This window comes from Mirounga angustirostris, unplaced genomic scaffold (genome assembly GCF_029215605.1).
Source record: "Mirounga angustirostris isolate CCGP_5_RB_7025 unplaced genomic scaffold, mMirAng1.0.hap1 SCAF_14, whole genome shotgun sequence".
NCBI classification, from domain to species: domain Eukaryota; kingdom Metazoa; phylum Chordata; class Mammalia; order Carnivora; family Phocidae; genus Mirounga; species Mirounga angustirostris.
In genome coordinates, this window is record NW_026991722.1 from 52,383,133 (window position 1) to 52,408,491 (window position 25,359).

Genomic DNA, 25,359 nt, shown 5'->3' on the forward strand with positions numbered 1-25,359 from the left:
AACACCTAAGATTAAAAAAAAAAATGAAAGACTCTCTGTCTGCAGTCACAATAAAAAAATAAAAGCTATGTTTTGAGACTATGCCAGGAATAAATGGGAAGGGGGTTTACTTACTTTTCTCGGCAATGGCAGCTTGTCTGTGGTTGAGAGAACCAAACAAACATGCAAACAAAGAAGAATTTTGTTTTAGTGGTACTTCAAAGTAGTGAACCTTGACTGCATTTCATTGCCTCAGAGACATTTTGCTGCTCAACAAAGCAGTGGGAAGTGTGGTTTTTAGGCATCTGCCAAAATGAAAGACCCTCTCTAACCCTCAGGTGGGGGAGCAGCACATCATGTTCCAGAGAAATCAGGGCACACAAATGGCAAGGGACTTACTTTAGTCTCTGGAATTCAGCAAAGGCTTCATCATATGCTTGAAGAGAAAAAAAAGAAAAGTTAAAATGTTCTCACCCAGAATTGACAACACACAGCAGTGGATTGAAATTCGCAGCCTGAGGTCAGTGTGGTCAGTCCAGACATGACTAAGCTGACTGAATAAGACTGTGCCTGCCTGTTGACTCTGCAACATGATGGACTTCACAGGACAAGCAAATACTTTCTAGGTAGAAAAGATGAAGTAGTGGATTTTAGAAGCTCCCAATTCAGTGAGAGACCTTCCTTTCAAGCAGAGGCAAAGATTAGCTCTGCCAAAGATAAAATGGTAATAAACGTGGTTGTGTGATAAGCATCCTGAACATCAAAAAGGCTTTCCTCTTATTAAATCATCCCACTCAGCACAGCCCCTGAGCTCGACAGTTAAATGTTTCCATATTACACGGTCTGGCCCGTCTATCTGTGTTAAAGGGCACAGGAGCGACGGAGCTCCCAGCCTGCGCCAGTGTCGGCCTGAAGCAATGCTTCTAAGCTGGGCAGGAGCCCAGAGAAAAGACAGTGAGACAAGGAAATGAGAGCTACAGAGTTCTAAAATCTTTCTTCCCCCCGAGCCTGCGGAAGCAAGCCACTTTGAATAATTCAGGTGAAAAGGCAGCTTTATTTTGAAATCTCTCTCACCTCCTCTTTAAGCTCCTATGTGGTCTGGGAATCATCATATTTTACGTCTAGAAAGTATTTACCGTCCCCCTCCTTTTACGGAGGGGAAAAATAAGCATAAAAAGTCAGGCTTCAAGTCTCTGGAGGTAGACCAGTTAGGCTAAGCCAGGCTAAGCATTCAGTTCTCTTCCTTTTGCCCACACTACACTAAAGAAGAGCTGGGCCCTGCTGAACCAATCTGCTTGGGTGGGCCAGAGAGTAAAAGAAATTTTTTTTTTAAGTTTTAAATTTATCCACCCCCTTCCTGTTTCCCGGTTTCGGCTGTGTTTCAAAATGTCAGATGCGCTGCAGAAGAAATCCCCTGTTACTGCAGTGTGTGCCTCAGGCATGGCGGGGCCTGCAGGCAGCCACTCCCATCTTTCTAGTCTTCATGGGTGGGAGGTGAGGAGGTAGGGGGGAAGGGGTGTGTGCGGGGGTGGGGGGAAGGGTCTGGGGGCTCAGCCCAAAACAATTCAAGGCAGGACTGCTGACAGGCTGTGCTCTTAATTGTGAGTCTACTCTCTGCGGATTAAAAACACTAAGAGTTCGGGGCGCCTGGGTGGCTCAGTCATTAAGCGTCTGCCTTAGGCTCAGGTCACGATCCCAGGGTCCTGGGATGGAGCCCCGCATTGGGCTCCCTGCTCTGCAGGAAGCCTGCTTCGCCCTCCCCCACTCCCTCTGCTTGTGTTCCCTCTGTCGCTGTGTCTCTCTTTGTCAAATAAATAAATAAAATCTTTTAAAAACAACAACAAAAAAAACCGAACCACTAAGAGTTCTGGAATATTCAGATTGCATTTTAGTGTATGAAGGAGTGGAAGAAAAAGTCAGTCCAGGGTCTCCCTGAGGAATGTTAGGCAGAATCTAGACGGAGCAGTGGAAGGACCGCCCTAAGGCAGAGTCCCAAGTCCTTGAGGGGGAATGATAGAGACAGGAGCTGGAGGCAAGGACAGTGATAAATAAGCTACACATTAAAAGCCTCGGGGCACAACATCCTGACTCTGTGGTTTCCAAGACCTTGGGGCTGACAGATCAAGAGCCACAGGTCTCTAAACTGTTTAACTTGTGGCTGCTAGTTGCATGTTACCTCTGTATCTGTCCATGTCTCTCCATAGTTCCTGCTCCTCTTCCCTCTTCTCTCCAGATGCCCCCATTCTCTCAGCAGATGACCAAGACATCAGAGGCCATAAGGACCCAACTTCTCCAACTTTCTTCTCTTCTCCTCAATATTAATCTTTGCTTATTCATATTTACCCACCCGCCCCTCTCTGATTTCTGAAGAAAAGGGATACCTGCTCCTTTCCAAAGTCAACACTTTCACCCCTGCCCTGGATCTCAGACTTTCCAATCTTCAGAACATGGATACATTGGTTATTCCTCATCACTCACAACTTCCAGCTCAATTGAATTCTTAAACTCTATGAAACATGCTCAAATTCCAATCACCATAACAATTCTTTTTGAGTGCTTGTTCTTGCTCAGGTGACTGTAAATCAACCTGCCCTCCTTTGTGAGCATCTTGAAAAGGGAGTTCTTGCTCTCCGTGTTTATTGTCTCTACTTTATACTTTTCACTGATTCTCCGACCCATTGAATTCTTGCTTCTACCACCATGCTGAATTTAAATTGCTTTCTTAAAATCTCCAATCATCTTCCAATAGTCAGATGTAATGGCCTCTTATCACCCTTCATTCTTTTTTTAAAAGCCCACACTCCTCCACAGGAAAGTTCTAATCTGTAAAATATTCATTTACCTTGTCCAGAAAGATCCACTGTCTTCAGGTGTCCAGTTTTGCCATCAAAGAGCTCCATCACATATTTCCCTTTGTCATTCGGAGTGGGCTCACTGATTTGCAGCCAGATCTGTTCCCCGGTGACCCCACTCTTAACTCTGTCTGAGTACTTAATAGGAGTCCCGCTGTTCATAGCAAGGAAAACATTGTTATCCTTTGCTTTCATCCAGAGCTGATTTTTACTGTCTCTCTTTGAAGGTCTCACCATAGTGTTTTACAGGGTTTCAAACAACATGAGAACCATGCATGTTCAGCTTCAGAAAAAGTATGGGCCCTGACTCACAGAACCTGGATTCCAAGGCCCAGGGTGGGGGTGGGGGGTGGACAGTCTGTACATTTAACTCCCAGCAGCAGTCTGGGGCCCTAGCTGATTGCAACACTGATACTTCTCAGTGGTATTAATTATCTTTGTTTTTGCTTGGGTTTATTTGTAGGACTAAGAGAATCTTTAAAGGGAAAAGGCCAAACTATATATTCTATTACTGCATATTTCTTGCAGATGGTCTCTGGCTATAAGTCAGATTTTACAAACTAATTAAAAACAGACTTAAGGAGGTTCATCTGTGGCTGACATCTATTGACATACGTGGTTACAAAGCTATTTAAAACATATGTAAATATGTACTTGGTAGTAAGGCCAAGAATAAATGAAAAGCAGAGTCTCTGCCAAAATGAATGAGGCACCTCTCTGTCCCTGGACATGAGTTTCTCCAAATTCTATAGTAGGTCATGAGCAGACACATACATTGCATTCTTTACAAGAGAATAAAAGCAAATAGAACACTTGGCCTTGTGATCTGATGGTTTAGAAATGTTACTGTTATAAATGAAGTAAGAGAAAGGTAGATGTAGGTGTACTGTCAATGATGCTGAAAGAAACTTTATGAAGAGTTTGTAAACATGTGAGGAAATAGGAAAAAAAGAAGTATGCAAAACTACTTAATTATAGTAACAATTATGCATAGAGAAAAGCCTGGAAGTACACCAAAAAGTTTACACTATGGCTAGGAGAACTATGGATGATATTATATTACAAGCTCTTTCTAAGATATAAGTATATTTTCTAAAACAAACATGTACTACATTTGTAGTTGTAATAAACAAAATGAACTAAAAACAGAAAAACAAAAATCTCCAATAAAAATGTTTCAGCTTTCAAATAAACATTCACCATTTTTCTTTTTCTTTTTTTTTTTTTTTAAGAATTTTATTTACTTATTTGACAGAGAGAGACAAAGCGAGAGAAGGAACACAGCAGGGGGAGTGGGAGAGGGAGAAGCAGGCTTCCCGTCGAGCAGGGAGCCCGAGCAGGGCTCGATCCCAAGACCCTGGGATCATGACCTGAGCTGAAGGCAGATGCTTAACGACTGAACCACCCAGGCACCCCATCACCATTCTTATACAATACATTCTTTAAAAGATATTCATGAACTGCCATAAGAGGGGCACGTGGGTGGCTCAGTCGGTTAAGCGTCTGACTTTGGTTCAGGTCACAATCTCAGGGTCCTGGGATGGAGCCCCAGGGTGGGCTCCCTGCTCAGTGGGGAGCCTGCTTCTCCCTCTGCCCCTCCCTGCACTCACGCTCTCTCCTTCTCTCTCAAATAAATAAATAAAATCTTTAAAAAAATGAAAAAAAAAAACTTCCATAAGATGTAGGGTAAAGGAACCCATCTGTACCCACAGACTTGAGTCTGAACAATATATATGTCTTAAAGAGTTAGAAAGGTAGACAGTCCTCGGTTTTGCTATAATAAATCTGTTTGAATTCTCTAATCTCTAACTAACATGCATAATAGTACCTTAGATTTGTAAAGCCCTTCATGGTTTACAAAGTGCCATAAATTTCATTCTCTCATTGGCTCCATCAGTATTATGAGATAGAATAGGTATTATTGCTCTTATTTCATATGAGAGAAACCTAAGATTTCAAAATATTAAATGACTTGCCTAAGATTCAAGGGAAGATAGGAGCAAAGTCAAGGCTAAAACCCATTTCAAGTTTTCTCCTGTTACACCACATCCTTACGAAAAGACAGTGAAGACAATCAGTCATTGATTCCTGAATCTTTCCTAGCCACATGGGTACACAAAATAGTCATTCAGCTGACTAGACCAAATAGTGTAAGAGGTTTATGCCTTACTAGTCTAATAGCAACTTCCTTAAAACTGAATGTTCTAATTTTTTTGAACAAGTAATTCTTTTAAAGATGATATAAAGCTTTTTGATTGATTATTCAGTTAATTCATCTTCTCTTATTCTTCAGACTCATATATTAGAATGTCCTAGATGTCACAGAGGAATTTCCTAGAATTTGATCTATTTTAACTCATAATTACTTTCCTAAAATGTGCTCTGAAAGAAATAGAACAAAGGACTGAAACCCCAAGCATTCAAATTGGAATTTTGTTTGTTCTCTCCCTCTGTTGTTGTTTTTTTTTTAAGAACTCAGGAAATGAATAAGAATAAGAATAAAAACACTGTTTTATATCACAGTAAAGTCATTTTAAAGAAAACACAAATGTCTGTTTTGTGGGACGACCCAGTTCTGGTTAAATGTTCAACCTAGACTTTTAAAGCAACTGGAACACAGAATAGTGCCATGGTGAGGGGAGCTGTGGAGCCAGGCCTGGGTTCAGTCCTCCACCTGCCAGTGAGCTGTGAGACCTCGAGCAAGTCACCTCCCCGAGCCTGAGCTTCCTAGTCACTAAAGTGAGAATTACCTGCCTCCTAGAGTTGTGAATATTAAATGAATTCATACATGGGAAGGGCTTGGGGCCTCGGGCAGCATCTGATAGACACCCATGGTAGGGAAGATGCAAATAAACACTGTTGTGTGCCTCCTCCCAGGGCTGTCACAGTGACCTACTGCTCAGTGGGTTTCAATAAAGGACTTCTGGAATGAGCATCCCCTGCATCCGAAAAGTGGACGGAAGGTGGCTGTGCCCCATCAGATTTCTATGCCAGGCTGCTGTTTTCTTTCAGCTCAGGACATTTCAAGGAAGGGCAGAGGTTAAGGACACTGCCAAAAGTATAATGGGGGAACTGGTTGGACTTAGAAACCTACTTTGGCTCTTAGAATCCCAGAGGTGAACTTGAGTTCACCTGTAACTCCACAAAGGAACCTGGGATTAGAACAGATCTACAGGCTCAGTCTAGCTCAAATACACATTCCCAAAGTAATCTTGAATCCCCAAAGCCTTCCAAGGGTGGACATGAGACATGCTAATGCCCAACTATGCCAGCTGCTATTAATGATAACAGTAACAAACTCAGGCACTCCACTGGATTGGGTTTCTTTGGTGAATGGCTATTAATTCATATAACAGGAAATGTGGTGGCTCTTGGTGCATGCTGCTTCAGTTTTGTTCCAGACCATAACAGGGGTGAGCTGTGTATAGAAAGAGGGGATAAGAATCTGGTTTTGGGTGCCTGGCAAAGCAGACGGAGCCCAAGCTCAACCTTCTGAAGGTGGAAATTCTATTATAGAGATGTGTACGGATGATGACAGCTCCCAGATCACAAAGACAGATGATCTTAGCCATCACTGGACTCACCCCGAACTCAAGTTCAGGCTAAGGGAATGGTGGGGATGCTTCTGTCTACACTTGTCAATGTCAGACCTGAGAAGTAAGAAGGCTCCTTACCTGAGAGGAAGAATAGAGGATTGTTGTTGCCCCCTTTTTGCCCCCCCAACACACACACACACACACAGGGGAGAAAGAATTTCTACACAGCAGTTAAGTTCCCATTTACTTACTTGTGGGACCAGTTAACTTTCAGATCATCCAGGTAATAAGTAACAAAAGAGTACAGCCGGATGCCCTCGGCTGTGCTCTGGATTTTCAAGTCTGTAGCAGACAAAGCTGAAAGAGGAAAACAGCATAGTTCATACAGCTGTAAGTCTATCCAGGAGAATAGTGAAGCATTGTTGTGGGGAGATCACTCTAACTTACCTATTGTTTTACATACTTCATTCATCAGTTCTTTAAAGGCTGTGGATAGAGATTCATAGACAGAGCTTTAGCATAAAAATGCTCAACGTAAGGTCAGATCTCAAACTGTGAGTAGCATGTGCTCTCAACATTATCCTGCCTGGTGAAGGGTATTGGCCACAGGTGAATTTGCTGAACAACTGACAATAAGTGCTCTTTGAGGAAATAATACCTCAATTTGTATAAACTTTTAAAAGATTCTTGCTCTTATTTTGATATATTTTTTCCCTCTAATTCTTTATAACTATCACCATATTTACATTCTAGAGGAAGCCACAATGAGATTTCCAGGAAGGTTCTTGGCTTTCTTAAGTCCCAAGAAGTCTTAGTTCACATATACAGAATTTTCTTATCTGCATCATCAACTCATAATGAATTAACCATCCAGGTTCCCTGATATTTCTCAGCCTGATAATGCTTCTTGCCAATAAGCACATTTAGTCTTGCCTCCACCAGGAATAGGAAGGTGAAATCAAAGTCAGACCTACACTGTTATTAATATTGTTAAAGATCTTGTTCAAGAACACACTTGGCAGTCTGGTGGTCACATGTAGGTCTTTGTTATCATGATATATTTGTCCTTAGAAGTCTCTGAAAAATGGAAATTGCTTTCTTGCTCTGCTAATAACTGAGAGGCTTCACGTTTCATATATAAATCTTTCTTGCCACCTGTTGAGAGTGGACTATTTGGTGACATGCTTTTCACGGTTTTTTTTTTTTTAAATGAGCTTTTTTTTTTTTTAAGTAATCTCTACACCCAACGTGGAACTTGAACTCACAACCCTGAGATCAAGAGTCACATGCTCCTCCCACTGAGCCAGCCAGATGCCCCTCACAGTAGTTTTTGATCCTGGAACATTTTTTATAGGGTTGAAACAAAAATGATGATTTATATTGAAAACAGAACCCTTGTGGACTATGGACTATAAATTCTCTGAAGATCAAAAGTACATATTTGATTTACAGGAAGACTAAAAGTGAAGTATTTTTGAATAAAAGAGTAGTTCACTCTGCTGGAATTTCAATTAAAATTTGTGGACAAAAACTCAGCATGACTTCAGTTGTTACTTAGCCTCACTAATCAGTCTGGTTACCTGTGACACAGAACACACAAAATCAACCCCAACAGTTGGAGGACTGACCTTCATCCACAAGCTTCAGTCTGCTCTTATCTTTTCCTCTGTCGTCTTTCAGGATAACTTCATAAATCCCAGCATCTTTCTTGGAAAACTAAGAGGGAATGGAAACACCACATTGCAGCTTATAGCAGCTTCAGAGAATGGTGTTTGCATTTTTAAGGTCCTGTGGTTTATAGAACTGCTGTCAAACAACACATTGAACAAACATCTGGCCCAGTGAGTGATGAGGAGTTCACAGATGTTAACTGTCCATCATCATTTGACCTGCTAGCGGTCCTGATTTTTCACCTTTTAAGGCTATTGATTTGAGACTTAAAGTCCTTATTCTTTATTCTGCCTTCATATTAAAAACTAATGATCAAATATATTTGACAGATATGTTCTTTTAGACAAAAAGTAGATAAAAACCTGTACTTAACTGAATACTATGTCTGATCGTGTCTGTACTTTTAGGGAACAAGTTATCATGAGGCTTAAGAGCAAACCAAGAAGAGCCCACTTAATTGCCTTGCCAGTCACCCATGTATGAAAAGAGGCAGTTCAGAGAGGCCAGAGTTGGTGGTGTCTAGCCAATACTGGTTGGATATCTGACAAATCTGTGCATGATCACAAGGTGAGAGAAGTTTTTGTGTTCCTATGACTTGTTTTTTTGGGTGATGTCAGGGCAGGGATCTTTGGAGCAGCTAGAAGTAAGGTGTTAAAAATGCCCGGGGCGGGGGCACCTGGGTGGCTCAGTCGTTAAGCGTCTGCCTTCGGCTCAGGTCATGAGCCCAGGGTCCTGGGATCGAGCCCCGCATCGGGCTCCCTGCTCCGTGGGAGGCCTGCTTCTCCCTCTCCCACTCCCCCTGCTTGTGTTCCCTCTCTCGCTGTGTCTCTCTCTGTCAAATAAATAAATAAAATCTTTAAAAAATAACAACAACAACAACAAAATGCCCGGGGCAAAGGAATACAGTATCTAGTCTCTTTTTTAGAAGAATGTAGGGTATAGAATTAATGTATTACATCTCATATTTATAGTCACCTACCTCTGTTATAAGCAGGGTACATATACCATCCTTAAAGTCATGCTTTTCATCCACTGATATCTCTCTCTCATCTTTGTACCACACAATATGAGTCTCCTTCTTAATATTTGCCACCTAGAAGAAAAACCATAATTATACTTCTTGAAATAAGGGACTGCTACTCTTACAAAACTTAATAGTTCTTAACATAGCATTGGATAGAACAAAAAGCACTGAACTTAGAAGACATACATTTCTAAAGGGATAAATTGAAAGCTATTTTAATCGATAAAGAATTTAAAATAAAATAGATACAAATGAATAAACCTAAATCAATAGCATTTTTTGTCCAGCAGTAAAAAATTGATTTTAAAACTGTCCGGTGGACAGAAAAGAATAGATACATACATGCTAGCATGCAGACTTAAATAAAATAAATAATAATAATAAATATCTGAAAATAATAGGCAGACACATCCCATCACATTAAAATATAGCCTGTGTCACAAAAATAAGGCTTTATCAAAAGAACAGAATGAGTAAGTATATATCTAAATGAGTAAATATATATCTAAATATTTTATTTTTTATTTTTTAAAAGTTTATTTACTTATAATCTCTACACGTGGAACTTGAACTCATGAGTCTGAGATCAAGAGTCACAGGCTCTACTGACTGGGCTAGCCAGGCGCCCCTCCAAATATTTTTAAAAATACGAATGAAGCTTTGCAAATAAATGTGGAAGGTAAGAATGTTTTTAAAAACATTTTTTAATTAAAGTGTTTTCAGGTTTATTGAGATATAATGGACATATGTAAGTTTAAGCTATATAACATATTGATTTGACATATGTATATTTTATGAAATGATTACCACAGTAAGTTAAGTTAATATCCATCAAGTATGGTTTAATAAATTAATTGCTTAGCAATTTTGAGGAAACATTTAAATCCCATTCCCATACAAATTTCAAATAGGCTAACAAACTCATACAGTTAAAGGGATCTTGAGCTACAATGTTTGAATTTTCTACAAAGAAGAGTATATTCATGTATTTCTTGTATAATTAAAATTGTATAAAAAAGTAAAGACTTCATACAAATCAAGAAAACAATCCCTAACACCCCACTGATGACTGAAGAAATGAACACACAATTCCCCAAAGAGGAACTATAACCACAAAACAGATGAAAAAAACGTTTAATGTAATTAGAAACAAGGATGTGCAAGCTTTAAAATGTTAAAAACTTTCAGTTAATAAATTAACATAAGAACAAACACTGGTAGGGTGCCTGGGTGGCTCAGTCGTTAAGCGTCTGCCTTCGGCTCAGGTCATGATCCCAGGGGCCTGGGATTGAGCCCCTCATCGGGCTCCCTGCTCCGCGGGAAGCCTGCTTCTCCCTCTCCCATTCCCCCTGCTTGTGTTCCCTCTCTCGCTGTGTCTCTGTCAAATAAATAAATAAAATCTTAAAAAAAAAACAAAAAGCGAACAAACACTGGTAACTCTACAATGAAACCAGCACAAACGAACATTCTTTATGATCCTGTCAACTGGTCCCTGAATTATAGAAATTAACTGTGTTACTAGGTGACACTGCTTCTGATAAAAATGACCCCTGACTGGGAAAATGCATCTGGACTGGGAGGGACTAGAAATGGACTCCATAGCTTTAGGTTTCCCTAAGTATGCTGACGCTTGTAATTTGGGCATGCCCCTTATGGGGGACCCCTGGAAGCTCTGCCTAGGGAGTTGTTACAAGAGGTATTGGATCCTTAGGTCATGAAGTTTTTTTAAAGCCATTGCATTTCCTGCACTGACCAAACTGGGCTTGTCCCCTTGCACCTTAGTGTCATCAGGGGGTGGTGAAGTGGACTCCTGCTGGAGAGGAGTGCTCAGCACTGCCTTGCAGGCAAGCTGGGGTTCTTGTCCTATATTCTGTTGACTAGTCCCAATTGGGGCCCATGATAGTTTTATGAATCTGAATGTTTAGCTACACATACTCCATTAACTATAGTGAATCTATAAATCGCCAAATGTACCTAAGTTGCTATAATCATGAAACAAAGAGCTATGGGAAGACAGAGGAAGGTTCATTCTACCTGGACAGAGAAGGAGGCGGCCTTATAGAAAAGATGACTAAGCTGGACCTAGAGAAAGGATTTTGTCAGAGAAGCTGAAAGAAGAAGGTCACTCCAGGCACTGGAACAACATAAATACATAAAGTATGAATATTCAGAATCTATTTCTAGATTCAGAATCTGGGCAAGGGGCTGACATCAGAACAGGACACCAGGGCTCACCTCCCAGAAGGCTAGTGCAACAGGTAGTACAGAAAGAAGGAGGGTAGATATGTGGGCCTTGGGGAAAGCATGGTTTATGGGGTGGGCAGGGTGGAGGAGAAAGTGAGTCGGGGGCAACATGGCAGTGGACAGCCAGGAGGAGAGAGAGGGTTTTGGCTGCTGAGAAATTGTTTTTCAGGAAGTTTTGCCATTTACTGAGAAGCTAAAGCCTAGAATTTATCTCTCGGACACATTTCAGGTAGACTGCTCTTTCTTTAAATGTCATCAGACCTAAAAGAGACTGGGGCACTTGGGTTCTGGCTTTTACAATGCCAAATGCCAAATACATGCTTCTACTTTGGAGTCACTGTCTGCTGTCATGACCTTCACACTCCAGCCTCATCCAGCAGTTCCCCATCCAAAACATTTTGATGACTCACTCAGCTGAACACACCATGAGCTAAGGTACAAAATGATTTAGAATGTGATATGGACTTTTATTTCTATGTTTTTCCCAAGGCCTAATGAGACAATTGGGTATGAGCCGCAAACTCTTTAACAAGCCTCTCGCTTCGTGGTAGCACACTGGTTTCAGAACCCGCAGCTGAGCTAGCCAGTTCTCAAAGGGATTGTTGCCTTAGTCACACAAGTTAGACAGGAAATTGCTACACTTCCACAGAAAGACAGTGTATCTGGAATGATTGTGAAACAGATCTACTAGTTAGAATGAAGATTTGGCCTGAAACAAAGACATTGTGAGATTCTTCTGAGATTAATTAAAAAAAAAAAAAATGGGGAGGAGGGAGAAGAAGAATGAATAGGCAGAGCACAGAGGCTTTTTAGGGCAGTGAAAAAACTCCGTATGATACTATAATGGCGGATAAATGTCATTATATATTTGTCTAAACCCATAGAATATATAATGCCAAAAGTGAACCCTAATGTAAACTGTGGACTTTGGGCAACTATGATATGTCAATTTGTTCCATCAGATGGAACAAATGTGAGACTCTGGTGGGGGATGTTGATATAGATGCTGGTTGTACAAGTAGGGGGACAGGGGCTACATGGGAAATCCCTTACCTTCCTTGCAATATTGCTATGAACCTAAAACTGCTCCTAAAAAACATAAAGTCTTAATTTAAAAAAAGAGAAGAGCCAGTCCTTATCAACTAGGGTGTAATGAATAGGAGCAATCATCTTGTCTTCCCATATTTTTATGTTGTTTTATTTTATCTTATTTTATGTTTTATTTTATTTTATGTTTCTTACCACCCAATGATTACAGTGCTAGTCAATAGCAAGAATGTGTCACTTAGCATTTTGGTTCAAATGGAGATGAAAAATCGATCTTTCTTTTCTCACATTCTACTTTATTTTTATTTCCCTTATATCAAATATTTAAAATTTACTCCTTACCTTGCATTTCTTCTTTTTTTTTTTAAGATTTGCTTATTTATTTTAGAGAGAAAGGGAGAGAGAGAGAGCATGCATCCATGCAGAGGAAGGGGCAGAGGAAGGGAATCTCAAGCAAACTCCCCACTGAGTGGGGAGCCCGACACTGGGCTGGACGTGGGGCTCAATCCCTTGACCCACGAGAGCATGACCTGAGCCAAAACCGAGTTGGATGCTCAACAAACAGCCCCTCAGGGTCCCCCTTACCTTGCATTTCAATAGTACATTACATTCACCCGTCACTTCCCAGCTCAAATACTCAGCAAAATGAGGACCTATAAAATTTCAATGACATCAGTAATCACTCTCTTAATCATAAATGCAAAATCAAAGCTCATTCTTAAATTCTAAAGTGATATATATATGAAGTGATATTTTAAAATTCAAGATTAGTTTTCAAATATTTTAAATGGATACATATTTAATAATAAATATTTTCAATTATTTTTTATTTACCAGGGCATTATTAGCCTAAGCAATAATATACATTTAAATTTGTTATGGAATTAATCTTGGATTTTTTTCAGGAAATTAAAGTTTTTCTCTTTACTCACTGCCCATTTTTACCTTGTTTCCTGATCCATTCTTGCCGCTGGAATTCGGCTTCTTTCTGGAGCTTTTTATAAACTAAAATAGAAAAATAAGGATGAAATTGAGCTGAGTGGTATAACTGTATATGCCAGCCACTGTGCTGATTTATATTCATTATTATAAGATACTCATACATCACAACAACCTATTTAAGTTTTTATGATGAAGACATAGGCTAGGAAGGTTAAGTAAATTGTTCAAGGTCATGAAGCTAGGAAATAGTCAAGTAGTATCAGATGTCGCAAATGTAGAGATCTGGCCAGCTTTTCCAAATGCCACATTTGTTAAATGCCACATTTTATATCTACAGTGGCTTATGGCAGCTGACATATAATCCAGTTATAAAGCATGATTAATTGATCTGGCATGCACCACTTTTGCATATTTTTCTTCTTAATTTAAGTAGTTTAAAGGAAGTACACAGTATAAGGTAGTACCATTGTTCCTGAAATATAGGTGGAGTCTTAGTTGTATTACAATCTCCTTCACTGGAGAATTTTGGTAATAAATACTTGTTTAGATAGGAGATCATTTAACTGCAGTCTTCCCTGTGGGCTAAGGATAAATCTGGTGAAATACTATGGAAAGTATTAACTGAAATTGGATTCCAGTGTTTAAAATACCAGAAACAATTCCTGCTGCCTTCCACGTGACCACTTTCGTGCCACAGGGTATTTACACTGAAGGGAGCAGTGAAGTCTTTCAGTTAATGTGCCACAGACTTCTTACCATCTCCAATGAGAACAAGAGTAGAATGGCCAGTTGCTTTTCCATCTTGAAGCTGAAAAGTATATGTTCCCTCATCCTCATCCTGTAGCTTTTCCATGAACATTTCAATTATGCCAGTGTTTCGGTCGATATGCATCTTATATTTCTTCAATGTGGAAAGGAAAACAGAAATCAGTGAGGAAGATAGGATGCCAATGCCTGATGGAATAAACACAAACTCCAAAGAATCATAATTTTAACAAAATTTCTTGTTAAATTTTTTTTTTTAGATGAGCTTTCAAAATCTTGTTCCCCGGAAAAAGAAAAATAGGACCTGGCATATATGACCTTGACCAGAACTGACTACTATAAAGTCTGAAATTTAATTTTTTTAAATACAAATAAAGTTTTGTTATCCTAAGTCACAAGTGTTGTCAAACAGGTGTTTTTAGGGGCATCTGGGTGGCTCAGTCATTAAGCGTCTGCCTTCGGCTCAGGTCATGATCCCAGGGTCCTGGGATCCAGCCCCGCATGGGGCTCCTTGCTCTGCGGGAAGCCTGCTTCTCCTTCTCCCACTCCCCCTGCTGGTGTTCCCTCTCTGGCTGTCTCTCTCTCTGTCAAATAAATAAATAAAATCTTTGAAAAAAAAAGGTGTTTTTAGATTCCCATTTTACCTTCCAGATTACATTCGTTTTAATTAGTAGAATAATGGCACACAATAGGCAGCGTGAGGGGCGTGTTTTTGTCTCGTCCGTTGCTATATCCCTCATGTCTTGTGCATGCATGGCCTATAGCAGGCAATTAGTAAATATGTGCAGAATTAATATGTGAATAAAAATGCTTCCAAAGCATTTGAAGTTCATTTGTTCCTAATAAACTAAACTTGCCCTACTCTTCTGTAATTATTTTATCATATGGCTTAGGCAACTTTTTTTTCAGTGTAAAGATAAATCTTAGCCCTTGGGCATACAAGTGCAGGTTTTATAGTGGATTTGAATTAATGAAGTTTTCCTATAAAATGTCACAGAATGAAGGCTCAGGTCTGGGATCAACTGTGTGCAGCAGTTCATGCCTTAGAGTGTCCCCTGCAGGAAGCCAGTCTCCAACCAAGACCACATTTTTGCTTTGCTTTCCTCTACCTTAGCTTGTTTCCCTAATCCCCACTCCTGAGAGTATTCCCCTATAAATCAGTTGAAAGAGAAAGTCTATTTCAGACTGTCCTTCTAGGGAACTTAGCCTAAGACACTAATTTCCACCCAACGAAATAGTGTAAGAACTAACTGCAATGACAATGAACAGTTCTTCGAGTTCAGAGTATGTATGTGTATGTGCGCATGTGTACAACAGCATGAAGCCATGTGTGAACACATGAAGGGGAGTGCATCTATGAATGTATGTGCACGAGTGGTCCCTAAATGGCTGTGGCAGCAGACAGTGACGCCAACAATGCTTTTCCTTCCCCTCTACTGGCCAGGTGATGAGCACGGCGATCAAGGAGAATATCTTGAAAACAGAGAAGATGGGCCACTGTGGACCCTGTGTGACTTACTCAGGTTCTATACACAGTTGCTAAATGAACTGAAAAGAAATATATTACTTTTTTTTTTTTTTTTTTGCTATTTATGTTATTCATTCTCCCACTCACTAATGAATCCTGAAATGTTTTAAAAACATATCTTGATGAAAGGAGAACAGGCCACATATCACACCTCTTTCCCATCTTTTGAGACTCTCATTTATACCTGTGATAGCCCGGTAAGAGCCAGAGCTCCTAAACCCAAGTTCTTCAGTACCACTGGGCACTGGCTTGATTCTGGGAGGACAAATACAGTGCAGATGTTGTAACTCTATCCATGGAAACTATGGTTATGTTAAAAGCAAAGAAAAGAGTAGATACATACAAACACCTACGTAAATTAAAGAAGACATCCATAGACAGACACACACACACACACACACACACAGAAGTGTAGAAAAAGACCAAAAAAGTATAAACCAATGTGTATATTAAAAAGTTGTGAGAATTTGTGATTTGTCCCTTTTGAGTCTTTACAATTTTTTTTACAATAAAAATGTATTGCATTTTTCAGCAGAAAAGTAAGGAAAGATATTTTTGCTGCATTTTTTTCTGAGCCATTGGAACAATGGAGGCCATTTCTTCCCTGTGAAGAACCAAGCTCCTGCTGAGGTTTCTGATGTGAGTATGTAAGTTCAGGTAAGCACGCTGACTCCTCTGCTTCTCAGGAGAGCAGCTCTATTTTCCTGGGTAACCATACTTCTTGATTTGCCCGGGACAGTTTTGGTTTGATTCTTGTCCTGGAAAAATTATTACTAGAACCCTCTTTCATTCTCAACAGTGTCCCAGTTTGGATAATATGATATAATCAATCTATATTTTCCTCTCCCTGTTTTTTTTTTTTTTTTTTTTACTCTCCCACCCTGTACCCAGTGGTTTTCATAACAACTTAGCTGCATTTTAATAGGGCTCCCTCAGCACATTGTACAGTGATATGTTTAGAATCTAAAAAGTGTAAAACAGGGTGCCTGGGTGGCTCAGTTGGTTAAGCGACTGCCTTCGGCTCAGGTCATGATCCTGGAGTCCCTGGATCGAGTCCCGCATCGGGCTCCCTGCTTGGCAGGGAGTCTGCTTCTCCCTCTGACCCTCCCCCCTCTCATGTGCTCTCTCTCATTCTCTCTCTCTCAAATAAATAAATAAAATCTTTAAAAAAAAAAAAAGTGTAAAACATACCGGTCCTTCAAAAATCTCCTTGTCATTAAATATGTAGGTGACTTTGGTGTTGCCAGACAGCTTCTCAGCCTGCATCCAAAACCGGACCTGGCCTTTCTCCAAAATTTCAACTGCCAGCTCTGACTTAATTGGGACAGCTATGCAAAATAAAAACAAAAACAGTAATTTTATTGGTAACCAATTATATTAATACCGATTTTTCAGTGAAAAAACACTCAATGGAAATGACAATACAGCACCTTGCTTCTTGCAAAGCCTGGAGGCAGTAAGAACGTTGTAGGGAAAGAATGATACTCAAGGATGGAAGACCTGGGTTCTAATCCTGCTGCCACTTTGGGCAAGTCATTCACCTTCCCTGAGTCATAGATATCTCAACTGTAAAAATGAGGAAGATAAATTTACCTCCAGGGTTCCTTCACCTAACCTGTGTGACTCTCTACTGTGGCTTTAGGGACAATAACAAAGTGTGATGAAATAGTCTTGGGCTGGCCCCAGGAGAGCTGGAGCCTAGTCCAACATCAGCAACTGTGTAATATTAGGCAGGTCACTTCACATATCTGGGCCTCAGTTGACTCATTTATAAATGAATGGGATTGTACTGAATGTCCTAAATGGTTAAGAGATTTTCCAGTTCCAATATTCTATAATCTTAATTACTTCAAAATACTGGGAAAGGAGTTAAATTTTATTTTTCTCAACAATTAAATTCACTTTGGAGATTCTTTCAAATGTTTTTAAAAATGAATTTTAAAACAGAATTAATGTTGATATATACAAGATGAACTAGCTTATCATTTAAACTCTATCCATCCCACTGGTTTGCCAATTCATTTACATTCTTAGACAAGGAAACATTTTTCAGAGGCAAATATGTGAGTCACTAATAAGAAGGCATATTAAGATATAGTATGGCTTGCCTCACAAAGAAAGTAAAGGAACCATATGGTATCTCTGATATATACCTGTATTGCTTAAGCCATTTGAGTCTGGGTGAAATTTTAAAAGTTGGCTGATATCCCTCAAAAACAGTTTTCTAAATTTCTTGTAACTTGAAAATGTTCTCTATAAAGTCTCCTCCAATGGTTTTGTATCAGCGGTAGCTCCAGGGCAAACTCTGCTGAAAACCATGGCTGTCTCTCAGAGTTTAGTAGTCCTTCATTTCCTTTAGGAGAAATCATCACCCCTTGCTGTCTCTAAATGGTTCTTAAACTAATCTCAAAATTTCAACAGATGCTACATTTTAAATTGTAAGCTTCCCAAACTTGTATCAAATATACATCAAAATTTCTTTGTACTTATCCTAAAACTATCCTTTCCAAACTTTAAGGGATGCCTTTCATTTGCTGTTCCATAGTCATTGTGAAACTCAGTTATAAACTTGTTCCCATGAGGAACTAAACAGAGGCTCAGATGTCATCTACTGCAGAGTGTCTGTGATGCACTGAAGATGGGCTCTGATGTCACACCGTGACCTTGGACAGTTCTCTCCTCTCGGAAACCTCATGTTCCTCACTTGCTAACATGGATATGATCTGCCTCATAAGACCACCAAGAACAATGAATACAGTACCAGAAGACACTAAGACACTGTGAATAATGACCAGTGCTCAGGAAAGGTGAGTTCTTTTCTCTCCTCATTTTACTGATGACAAAACTGAGCCCCAGGAAAGGCTAGTAACATATCTGAGCAGCAGAGCTGAGACCAGGGTTATTCCCTCTATTCTGTGCTCCTCTTGGTTCTGGCTGTCCATTCTGAAGAACAGTAGTGATTGGCCAGTGTGAGCATGTCTAAGTAAAGCAACAAGGACAGACTCCAGAGTTGTGAGAGCAGAGGCTAAGCTTTCTCCCTACAGGACACTCCTACTTGCTACAAGTAACTCTTGAGGAGAATGGAGAGTAGAATCTTTCCTGAGAAAGTCTGAAGACCTCATTCTGGGAAATTTAATACATGAGTGTTGCAGTTACCTAAGGGGACCACAGTGGTGATGGAGGAGAAAGGGCATGTCCTCCTGGAAGTTTCAAGCTCCCTTAGTGTTCACTGCCCTCTCTGAGTAATAGGAACATCACACGAGGAAACACTGGCTACCAGGAATCACCAGAGAGGGTGTGGTGGCAAACAGCAGGTGTAAACACATTAACAGTCATGTCCTGGTTAGGGTCAGACCACTTGGGCTTAACCACGGGTATCCATTGTGTACATCTGGTCTAGTTACCCAACCTCTTTGGGCCTCATACACCTCTAAAATTAAATCACCTTAGAACCGAGCTTTTTACGGTCACTGTGGAGTTTAAATGATACACTCCCTTTCAGCACCCTATAAATACTCTGGCATATAACAAGTGCTCTATAAATTTGGCTATTAATATTTTGGTATCTCTTTCCTCCACCAGTTGCTTCAACAACATCCTACAACTACCAATTATAAAATATAATGTATTGACACCTAAGAGGACATACGAAATAGATACAATTTATGTATATGTGCTTGCATATATCTGTACACATAGGGTATATGGGTACAAGTGGGGTAATATCCAAGAGATATTATGCAGGATGTTGACAATACTGAAGTATACCTTCCATCACCTACTTCACAATACCTTGAAATCTTTAAGTAAGCTGTCTCTCTACACTGCTGCTTAATATCAATAGTGGCAAGACCAACTAGGCTATTTTCTGTTTTTAGCTTTATACATTTTTACTTCTTCTCAGTCCTAAATTTCCTTACACTCTTTTCTCTGGCAGTTAATTTGCTCCAGCAAAATATCTATTTTTTGTAGGTTTAAGGCATATGTTTAGTGGTTTTCAAAATATTTTTGAAAACAGCTTAAAATAGAATTTACTGTGCCAAGGGATAAAGGAGCACCATGCTCTTTATTACATTCTGTAAGAAACAAGACCCATTTAAAAACTTACAAAATCTCACAAAAAGACTTAATGGTGTTCAACATTTACCGCCAGGAAGTGGGTATAAATTGAGAAATTAGATATGCTGCTTTGACTCTTCATCAGATCTCTGAAAATATTCAGGTAGCCACCAGGCTGATCTACTAGCAGTCGGGGGAAGAAAAGTGTGGGAGCTGTATTCTTGAAAATGCCACTTCAATGGGCTAAGCAAATCTCCCTTGGGTTAGGAGATCTGACATTTGCATGTCAGAATTTTTAACACATTGTTGAGTTCTCTCTCTCTCTGCCTACTCAAATGCCATACCAGGTCTCTAATAAAAAGGGAACCTGAGTTTGCTGCTACTCTCTCTCCTAGAACCAGTAATTAGAGTGATCATGCTTATGCAAAATAAATCTCTCAGTATACATGACATTGACATCAGACAACTACTGTCCCCAAGTCCATATGATCACTGAACATCAGAGAAGCTTGGGCACCTCCAATTTAACAGTAACACCCCATGTTGTCTCATCTCCATCTTTTAAGCTAAATGTAAATGTTGTTTGGACCAGCTGTTGCCTAGACACTTTGCCAATGTTTACTGTCTGACTAGATTAGTGGATGCTGCGGTTTCTCTCCATTTCCACCAATGTTTGGGAGGAGGCAGTCTGATCACTAATGGGGTCTGGCTGTGTTCAACATAGTGACCCTCTCCTACACTCCTTACTTCACAGCCCTGGGACGTGAAGGTAGAGCATCCTGTATAGCTCGCAGACAGATCTTCTACAAGTGGGTTTTTTGAGGATCACTGTTGTTTCCATCAATATTTATATTTTTCCTGAAAAGTTCAAGGATCTCTCACAGCATCTCTATACAGTAGGTGCTATAAACGATTACAAAAGCCATTTCTAGAAAAGAAACTAAGGCATGGGGAAATTAAAATCGAGTTGCTAAGGTTCATAGAGTGGGTCAAAAGTACAGAACAAAGACTACAAGGCAAACTTCTACCTTCCATGCAATTAAAAAATAATATAACTTTGAAGACACCACTCATAGTCTTACTTTTCTAGTTTTATGGTGAATAAGCATACAGATGAGAAATGGTTCTCTCCCAGAATTCAGAAAGTCTGTATTCTACACCCACACCCCACAGGCACCCCATTGTGCCTCTTTGCTGAACAACGTTGGTTTTGAGAACATAACAACTGAGGCCAATGGTCACTAACACTCAGCCTCAGGATGGAACAAGATTCCTTGGGAATGGAAAAGAAGTCAGGCGATTAGTTCCAGAGCAGTGTCTGTTTATTTTTGAGTCAGAGCCTTCACTGGGAATTTCGGGAGAGCTACAGACCCTCCTCCTAGAAAAATGTACATATAGAAACATACAGGGTTTTGCCTATAATGTGGAGTCATGGTATAGTTTCCTGAGTTCCTGAAAAGTCTGTATTGGTGAAGGAGTTGTATTTTAGGGACTAAAGAGTAAAACAAAACAAAACAAAATAAAATTCCTGTTTTAAAAGAGTGAGTGTGTATTATCACTCTCCATTTGTTGTCTCAAACTCCAGGGTATAACTTTCTGGATAATCCACTAGTGTGGCCAATAGATATCAATGGCAAGAGAACGTATCAGGTCAGTGGAACTTTCCTAGTATCATTTCAGACTTCTCTCTCTTAGGTGTCAACTGCGAAATTTAATCTTTTATGTGGAAAGTGCTTTATGGAAGAGTTTGTAGATAGTTCAGAGGGATTCTTTTTCTGACTAGGGCATCTTTACCTCATTTTCCAGGAGTTTAAAATGGTAGATAATGTCTTTAGATTATCTTTTTTTAGAAGTATGATTCTTCTGTTGAGTGCTAACATTAAATTGCTTAGGAAGAGATCGGTTTGCCTAAAAAACATGTGGATTAATGTATCCAGTATCATATAATATATAGGATTCCAAAGTACATAGCCAAAAAGTGAAGAATTTAACTACTCAGCTATTATACCTGTGTAACCTGACACTTCACTACGTAACAGCATGGGATGTGTAGTATTTGTATCTCTTTAGAAAAATGGCCAAGATAAAAGCAGCCCTTCTGGAAAGCACATTTGTAGCTACCAGTGTATGTTCCATTATGTGTTCTTAAGAGCTTCTTCTCTTAATCCTGTGAGAGTTGTTGCCTGACCTATTCCACAAGTCACCACCCAGTAGGACTGTTAAACTCTGTGGATGTACTGTGGACACTTACTTGGGAACTTGTGTTCTTGGCTGAGAGCTAGTAAACGTTTCAGCTCTGTAGGGAGAAAAAAAGAACAATTAAACTTGAACAACTAAAACGAAAGTCACTTGATCCTAGAGGATAACTGCTGAATCAAAGCAGCGTTAGACTTGTGAATGGATTTTATTTTTTTATTAAAGATTTTTATTTATTTATTAGACAGAGACAGAGAGCACAAGCAGGGGGAACAGCAGGCAGAGGCAGAGGGAGAAGCAGACTCCCTGCTCAGCAGGGAGCCCTACGTGGGCCTCCATCCCAGGACCTGAGATCATGACCTGAGCTCAAGGCAGACGCTTAACGGACTGAGCCACCAGGTGCCACAAAAAATGGAATGATTTTGAACTTACCTTCCTCATCGATCAAGTAGCTTGACCCTATTCCATCAGTCTCTGTTACACCGCAGGAGTAAGTGCCCAAGTCTTCCATCCCCAGGTCCTTGAAGGTCATTTTCGTTCTGTGGAACAGAATACTCTTGTAAGAAGGGAGGCTGTGCAGGGTCTAAGAGCCCACGTCTACTGTTGTCTCTAGGTGTCTGCACAGGAAACTCCCTTCACTGGGAGCACGTGTTCCCATCTCCCCTTACTGACCTGAAACCTGCTCATTTAAGCTGTTTCTAGGAAGACTTTCTTGACCTCCTCCCAGGAATCGGGGGTGGGATGACAGGAGTGGGGAGTTGGTACAAATATCCCATCCCCAAATTATGTTGCATATCAATACCCACCCCCAACAAAGGTATTTTTAGCTGATTTGCCTTTGCTGGGGAGCCTAAAAAATACCTTCCCCCACAGGGCAGAACCTTCTTTTGGCAACTCCAAGTGCTTCCTTTATGTCATCCCCTGCACTTTCCTTTTTGAGCTTATCATACTGCACTGGTATTGCCTCTTTTATTATCCATACGTCTCTACTATATAGTCATTGTACCGTTAAGGACAAGATCTGGTTCATGTCCTTTTGTGTCTTCCAGCATAATATGTGCTTAATAAATATCTGTGGAATGAATAAGTGAATGGGTCAATGGTTTAGTTCACTGCATTTTCTAACTTTGGTGAGTGATGTTGCTAGTCAGTGTCAAAGATCAGCCAAATATATAAATGTTAGTAAGTGCACAAATCAGAAGAAAATTTTACAGTTTGATTGTCTTTTCTTTGACCAAATTTATATATTTTTAAAGGTTTTATTTTTATTTATTTGATGGAGAGAGAGCACAAGCACAAGCAGGGGGAGGGGCAGAGGGAGAAGCAGGCTCCCCGCTGAGCAAGGAGCCCAATGTGGGACTCAGTCCCAGGACCCTGGGATCATGACCTGAGCCGAAGGCAGATGCTTAACCGACTGAGCCATCCAGGTGCCCCACCAAATTTATGTTTTACTTCAAGGACTTTATAGCACACTGACAGAAAAATGTCTTTTAATTATATTCAGTATGTCCTTGCCATTCTCCAACAAAATTACTATTTCTTTATTTCTGAGATATTTTGGGCTTCTTCGTAATAAAAATAATACTTAAAAGCATTTTGCTTTACCAAATGCAATCCAATATGGTAGTAAATATGCTAAGCAAGGCAAAGTAAAAGAAAACTTAGATTCTTGGATGTAAAAGGAAGTAACTGATCACAAAATTAATCTCCTTTGCTTTCTCCCATTTTACAGAAAAAGAAATCCAAGGCCCATGGAAGTTAAAAGCTGCCCCAGGTCACAGAGCCAGCCCCTGGTAGAGCTGGGATTAGAACTCATCTATCCTGTGCTTCCCATACAGAGTTCTTTCCAGTGTGTTATTATGTCACTTATAAGTGGTGGTGAAAAAAGCACAAGAGATTATACCTAGCCCATTTAATTCACCATAACTTAAACCAGCAAGTAGCAAGTTCTTCCTTGCTCTCTCCCCATAAGCATCCTCACCATTACTTTAAGATTACAAAATTTCATAAAATAACAAGAATCATCAGTAAAGCTGATTTTATGTCAATCAAAGCTTTTCTAACATCACAAATGAGATAATATATGAGAAAGCTTTTTAACTGAAATAACGTGAAAAGTATTTTTATAAGGAGTGTTATTTTTTAAGGCTGACATTGGTTATTACTTTTTACATGACCAGATATAAAATATTTGTGATTTCATCCCCTTATACTAAGTATTTGAAATAGAAAGCAACTAGCTTACTTCACTTTCCTATCATGAAAAGGAAACCCGTTATTAAGATTGAAACAGTACATACTTGTTGCCTTTGCTTTCAACCTCTAATCGTGGAGAGTCCTCAGTGGATACATAATCTTTGGACCAGTTGAACTGAGAATTTGGAACCATCTGATCACATTCAAAGTTCAATGAAATTACTCCATCATCATCCACATTTACAACAACCTCTTTGGTTCCTAGAAGATCCAAAACAATGATTATTTCCTGATAGAAATTAATGAAGTAAGAATTCCTTACTTTGGGATTCATTACTGTAGCCTTAAATCAGGGCCTTGAGCCCCCACAAGGGAAAAGCTCCAGCTGCTCACTGTGAATGGACAATCCTGCTCTACAATTCAACTTTTATACTGCAACATGGAATTAAATGAATGTGCCTACCGTTTTTCAGGTAGAGCCAACACCATGGACAGTATTCTTTGTCTAGGGCTGAATAAAAATTGGCTGATGTGACTGAAGGTACAGTTACAGGAGTGCGTTGGTCACAATAAGGGCAGCAAGGCAGCCTGGGGCAAAAAGAAAGTTGAGTGATCCTTATCAGGACTGAATCAATGACTTTTGCTTCATTAACATCCGTATCCAACTACTCATCAGGAAAGGATAGTTAAGAGATAAAGAAACCAGTGGGAAATCGAAGGGGAGAAAGTAGAGGTAGTAAAAATTGCCTATGTTCATAAGCTTAATGTTATAAATCATTTAAAAATGGAGAACTACATGGAAACTTGAGGCCAAGATCTTGTTCTGTTGATCAAGCAACCATAAATCAACCTAAAGGTGCCCCTCTAGATTAGAATGACAGCGACCTAAACATGACTGTTATTGAACTCTTTGGAAATTTAAATGGAAATGAATTTCAAGAGATCCAGATGTTTCAAGACTGGTTTTTAGGTTTAAAAGAAAACAATTCAGTTAATGTTTTGAGTTCTTGTATTTTTGAGAGTTATAACAAATTGCACCGGCATCTAATTTAGCAATTCAGAGTTTGTACAGCATATAAAATATTCACATCTATGCCTAATCCAATTTGAAAGGTAAAATGTACTTTTCAAATTGACACTCATTCGATTACCAATCTAAACTCAGTTTATTTCCATATGTTAGGAAAAATATATTTAATCTCAGAAAGGTACAGCTTTGTTTTTAAAAAGGCATTTAAAAAATCTTCCAATAGATACTGCCAAAAGATTGAAGGTTTTCTCTCTAAATTGTGTTGTAAGAAGTCAGCATCCTGGCCTACT

The 25,359-nt window shown here is 39.7% G+C and overlaps 1 protein-coding gene across 2 annotated transcripts in view; it reads right to left on the reverse strand.

The window, feature by feature from the left end:
* The window catches only part of MYOM1 (myomesin 1), a 156,182-nt gene that overhangs the window by 6,978 nt on the left and 123,845 nt on the right, over nucleotides 1–25,359 (reverse strand). For both annotated transcript variants that reach the window (XM_045886981.3, XM_045886982.3), the window contains 14 exons: nucleotides 24,144–24,300; nucleotides 22,276–22,382; nucleotides 21,899–21,943; nucleotides 16,780–16,916; nucleotides 14,052–14,196; nucleotides 13,299–13,358; nucleotides 12,939–13,006; nucleotides 9,018–9,131; nucleotides 7,996–8,083; nucleotides 6,815–6,853; nucleotides 6,619–6,724; nucleotides 2,822–2,985; nucleotides 379–415; nucleotides 115–137 (listed from right to left, as the gene is read on the reverse strand). In XM_045886981.3, coding sequence (XP_045742937.1) covers nucleotides 115–137; nucleotides 379–415; nucleotides 2,822–2,985; nucleotides 6,619–6,724; nucleotides 6,815–6,853; nucleotides 7,996–8,083; nucleotides 9,018–9,131; nucleotides 12,939–13,006; nucleotides 13,299–13,358; nucleotides 14,052–14,196; nucleotides 16,780–16,916; nucleotides 21,899–21,943; nucleotides 22,276–22,382; nucleotides 24,144–24,300 — 1,290 coding nt within the window. The remainder of the gene's footprint in view (nucleotides 1–114; nucleotides 138–378; nucleotides 416–2,821; nucleotides 2,986–6,618; nucleotides 6,725–6,814; nucleotides 6,854–7,995; nucleotides 8,084–9,017; nucleotides 9,132–12,938; nucleotides 13,007–13,298; nucleotides 13,359–14,051; nucleotides 14,197–16,779; nucleotides 16,917–21,898; nucleotides 21,944–22,275; nucleotides 22,383–24,143; nucleotides 24,301–25,359) is intronic.